The sequence below is a fragment of the Triticum aestivum genome, chromosome 7A, assembly GCF_018294505.1.
Source record: "Triticum aestivum cultivar Chinese Spring chromosome 7A, IWGSC CS RefSeq v2.1, whole genome shotgun sequence".
NCBI classification, from domain to species: domain Eukaryota; kingdom Viridiplantae; phylum Streptophyta; class Magnoliopsida; order Poales; family Poaceae; genus Triticum; species Triticum aestivum.
In genome coordinates this window covers 134,223,887-134,228,578 of record NC_057812.1, presented here as the reverse complement: position 1 = coordinate 134,228,578, position 4,692 = coordinate 134,223,887, and the positions used below count along the sequence as shown (strand labels likewise).

Below are 4,692 nucleotides of genomic sequence, written 5' to 3'. Positions count from 1 at the left end.
GGGCGTTTGTTTATCAGCTCCTTCGTGATTTTCATGGTGACAAACAGAACATGATTGTAACTGTCAAGACACATGACACAAGAAATTTAGCACATTCTGGTGTGCACTTGTAACAAAGAAATCGGAAACTCAATGTTGGTGCAATGTTTTCCAGTGCACTGCTCCTCCAAGCTCAAACTTTCATTCAGAAATACCCAGCTAGGAATTCAGCATGTCTCACCTATTCCTCTTATTCTATTTGTATTGGTTTTACCTACACAAGAGGCTTACAAATGCAGCTACATCTAAAGCCCTGCACAGCCGTGTTCTGAACATACTCATCCTCATGCTGCCATCGTGTGATGTCAGATCAACAGAAACTATCTCAGGTGAGATACTACTAGCGTTGAGATGTTTCAACATAAACTATCCTCTGCTCTTTATTAGTCCTATACTTACAAGAGGTAATAATTATACCCATGCTTACAAACTGCAGTTACATCTAAACCGCTGTACAGCTGCTCCGAACATCTTTGGTGCATTGGCAACTTGTTCTGCGGAAGAGAGCCGGGCCGTGTGTGCCAACGAATCGTTGGACCGTAATGTCAGCTAAGCAGAAGCTCTAATGCTGTGGAACTTTATCAGTATGCACCTCCCTTTCCTCTATGTACCTGGGAATGGTCGCCAGGGGGCAGGGGCGGCGAAGACCGGTTAACTCCATGATCGTGGTTATATGCTGACAATAGAATCGTCATTCGATTGACAAAGGCAATCAGGAAGAGGGTTCTCGTAAAATGCCTCCTCTGACCGAAACCTATCGCTGCCCCTCGTCCCGGACACGGGACCTTTCCGTTTCCGAGGAGAACCTTGTCTGAAGACAGATGAAGAACAGCATAAGAAATACAAACAGTTAAAAATATAGCAAAGGGTCCTTTGGCTCTCATGCCCAGTTCAGTACCTCTTCTGGTGCATTTCTATTATCTTTTGCGATAGCTTTTTGCCTTCATCGAGTAATCCACTGTCAACTTTGTCAAACAAATGAACTAATGCTTTCCTGAGGACAGAAAAAAAATATGAGACCGAGAAGAAGGGAAGGGTGACGCAGCAGCTTTATAGACAAGTGTTAGTTGTTGTCTCACCTGTCAGGACTGATTGTTTTCCTGTGGCCATGGAAACGCCGATGACCGGCAACAGCCCGTGCCATGTTCCCAGAATATGATGGAATAAATACATCACTTTCTACTGAAACGATGTAATCCAAAGCTGCCATTTGAGAAGCATATTGGCTGAACGGTCGCAGTTCTTCAGCAGAGGCCAGTTTCTCCTGCAAAATGGAGAAGATACAATATGCTGAACAAACAAAAGTCATGTTGTCAAACACTAGGAAAAACAAAATGGCAGTGTTCATACCTTGTTCATCAGAATTGGGAATCGGGATTGCAAATCGACCATATGAGATTCACCTCCATATATCTCCCCTGCAGCTATGTAAACTGGGGTGCTTGATGGATATCCTAGGGCAGAAAGAAACATTCCAACCTCCTTTGGCGTCAGGGGACAATGACCATGTGATCTTTGTTCTAATGGATCAATGTCTTTCACCTTCCAGTAGGTTGTGTTTCCTCTGTAAAAATAGGTGAAGAAGTCAGTCACATAATACTATAGAGTTCTAAAACCAAGAAAGTAAAGACAATGCAATGACTAACAAATCTATTTTAAAGGCCTTGCCTGATCATTGCAAGCTCCTCTGATTCGGTCTCTGACAGACCATACGTACACCCACTAAAAGCAAGCATATCCTTCTCATAGCGTAAATGCAAAGCAATATATGGTCCAAATGCTTTCATCCTCTCCACCAAAAGCTGAAAATTGGTTGATATTATTTGTCAATACATTTATACATTAGAAGTTCGAACTATAATGTTATATTTTTCCCGTGATGGACTTTAGAGAAGGATTTACATTGCCTAAAGCTTCGATTGGGGGAGCAAATCTAAGTGCCTGGAAAAAGGTCCGGCAGCGAAGTTTTTGAATATCAGGAGGGAGGAAGTTGTTTGCAAGGCGAGAATCCGATTTAGCAGCTCGAATAACCTGATACAAATCTTTGATCAGAATAACAGTTCCAAATACTTGCATCCAGTAACTACTGCTTACGGTTGATTAGTACGCAGCCACAAAAGGGCAGTAGTTGTGGAATCCAAACCTGACGGTGCTCCCATAGTGGAGAAATCTCATCCTGATAATAATCTACTCCAGACCAACTCTTGAAGTACCTAACAGATTTTGGTGCTTTCACCAATTCCTTTGGCAACTTTTTCTCAATTATCACATCGTTTGCCAAATAACGTATAAAGTGTTCTTCGTCGAAGACATCCGAAAAGTTGCTGTGTTGAGAAATGAAAAATGGTTGTGTCAGTTTGATCAGTTAAGGCTCAGAGCAAAAACAACCATGCAGTGTCCACCTTTTGTCGAGCCAAAACGATTTCTTATCAAGTTCTGGGATTATAAGTGTAGCCTTGAGTATTCGTGCAACTGCTACCATATCACTGATCTGCCATAAAAATAAGAACAAATCAGTGAAAAATTGGAAGTGTGTGGGAGCTTGCATTTAAAGTGAAGCTTCTCATGATTATGATTGATTGGTAATCAGGGACATGTATACACAAGACAGAAGACAAAACAATGAACATATGCTTCATCTTTCCTATCTTTATCAAGTCACATCACGCTTTTGTTAAGACATTCCTAAGAATAGGAAAAACCTCTAACATGCAAAAGGATATGTTCAAGCCCGCCTAAACAAAACTAGCAAATTCTGTTAACGGATCAAACTCAAAAGGACTTTGCAGGAGTTGATGTTCGTTCTCTCAAGGGATGTATGCTCAAAGAGAACGTATTCACTTTTGGTATCACCTAACAAATCAGGCACCTTTCTTGTCACAAGTATATACAGCTGTCTTGGATGCTATAAATGAAACGTACAAGATAGTGACTGAAGTGATGGCACAAATATGACAATGGCACATTCAAATAATCAACATTTATCATGGCAAAGAAAATGACTGCGACACTCAATGGCACACTAGGACAAGAAATTCAGAAGGGTGCAGAGACAGCATGCACCCCCCAATCATACTCAGGACTTTATCCTGAGTGCAGTTGAGCCATTCATGTCTATTCCACCGATAACTCGGTTGGGCAATAACTGGAGAACTGCGCGCAGCAGCCAGTTTAGTTTCACAGCCGCCAGTTCAAGCTTATGCAGGCATATCGCTAGATGGGGATGAAGCACCAAAACACTGCCCACTGAAGTCGGGTGTCTACACTAGCACCAGAACCACCAGTACGCATTGAATACAGCACCGAAACACTGCCCACAAAGCTGATGATGAAATGCTACAAAACCGTCAACTCTGATCAAACATCCCACATGCACGCACGCTAGTTTCCAGCTTCCCACCACGTAAGTCAAGCATATCTAATGCAAACTGGACCATTATTCCTATGCCACGGCAACTAGGGAACTTTTTACCAGGACGAACCAATGACTCACCCCGGCGCGCATCTGGTTGAGCCCGCCATTGGTGTGTACGAGCAGGTACCCCCTCGATGCCTCCGGACCTGGAAAAACAGGCCGACCAGAATCAGAACGGCCTACCGAGAATGTGCGCCGGGCGGGCGAGATTCTACCGCTAGATTTAAGTGCCAGTGCGCGTACGTCTGTACTCGAGCGACGGCGAGACGCAGGGCACGAACCGGCGCGACGGGGCCGGCAGCCACAGCCTCTTCTCCGGCGCGTCCTCGGCCGCGCCGTCCAGCTGTCAAATCTAGAGATTAATCCCCAATGTCACGGGCTCCCATGTAACAGGATAAAATATACTGGCACAACGGTAAGAGACGCGCCATCGGGCGGCGCACGGCGAGGGAATCACCTTCCGCGCGTGCGGCGAGGCGAGCTGCGGCGGCGCGAACTCCTGCTCCCAGCGCAGCTCCTCGGCCTCCCGCGGCTGCTGCGGCGGCGGCGGCGGCGATCCGTTAGCACACCCCAGAGAGTTTCAATCTGAGAGACGGAAGGGCCACAGAGAGACCCGGAAGTCGCGCGTACCTTGGCCAGGCGGTAGGGCGAGCCGGACGTGGCGGACGCGGAGACGTGGAGCGCGACGGTGAGCAGCGCGGCCGCGGCGGTGACGGCGGCGCCGGCCCCGAGGAGGGAGAGCAGCCACCACCTCACCGCCGCCCGCCGCCCCGCCGACCTCCCCTTGCGCCGCAGCGCCATCTCATCCGCCGACCTCCCAGAAAGCCCCGGCCCCGTGCCGTCGCGCTTTGCTTGGCGCCGCAGCGAGGTAGTCGGCGCGCGTGGTTCGGTTCTGTTTTCCGCGCTGCCCGCCCCAGATGGAGCGAGGTGGGCCGTCAGGTCAGGCCGTGGCGCGCTGGCTTTTTGGTCGCTCCCCGGGAGGCGCTTGCGTGCGGGGCCGACGATGCCTGCTGGCCGCGGTAAAACGGGGGCCGCGCCGGGCGGAGGGAAAGGGGGAGCGCTTCCGAGGCGGAGGGGCGGGGGTTTTGTTGGAGACGGGAGGGGACGGAGAGCGGCGGATGGCAATGGCACTCGCCACCTGCCCTGCCCGTCTTAAACCGCAGCGTGGTTCGTGCCAGGGGCGGGGAGGGGGGAGGGGAGTGGGCGGGGCGTGTGTAGTGTACGGACGGGTCGCGGTG

At 49.1% G+C, this 4,692-nt stretch overlaps 1 protein-coding gene across 2 annotated transcripts; it reads right to left on the bottom strand.

The window, feature by feature from the left end:
• Positions 1–203: 203 nt before the first annotated feature.
• Positions 204–4,611, bottom strand: LOC123149873 (O-fucosyltransferase 7). 2 transcript variants are annotated; one of them, XM_044569644.1, is made up of 12 exons: positions 4,085–4,611; positions 3,912–3,989; positions 3,698–3,797; positions 3,533–3,600; positions 2,442–2,530; positions 2,183–2,363; positions 1,942–2,070; positions 1,708–1,841; positions 1,390–1,603; positions 1,119–1,303; positions 938–1,033; positions 204–850 (listed from the first exon to the last, which is right to left on the bottom strand). In XM_044569644.1, exons 1-12 carry the CDS (start codon positions 4,253–4,255, stop codon positions 709–711), a joined length of 1,587 nt encoding a protein of 528 aa, XP_044425579.1. In that variant the 5' UTR covers positions 4,256–4,611; the 3' UTR covers positions 204–708. The 2 variants fall into 2 exon arrangements, with proteins under 2 accessions (XP_044425579.1, XP_044425580.1); XM_044569645.1 differs by having other exon boundaries at positions 3,912–3,986.
• Positions 4,612–4,692: the final 81 nt, after the last annotated feature.

What these genes read in the sequence shown, in the direction of transcription:
- LOC123149873 (XM_044569644.1), bottom strand. Translation starts at nt 4,255, where the DNA reads ATGGCGCTGCGGCGCAAGGGGAGGTCGGCGGGGCGGCGGGCGGCGGTG. An exon ending in TCAACCAGATGCGCGCCGGG is followed by an intron (nt 2,531 to 3,532) that starts GTGAGTCATTGG and finishes TTTTTATGGCAG; the next exon opens with ATCAGTGATATGGTAGCAGT. An exon ending in ATAGAAATGCACCAGAAGAG is followed by an intron (nt 851 to 937) that starts GTACTGAACTGG and finishes ATCTGTCTTCAG; the next exon opens with ACAAGGTTCTCCTCGGAAAC.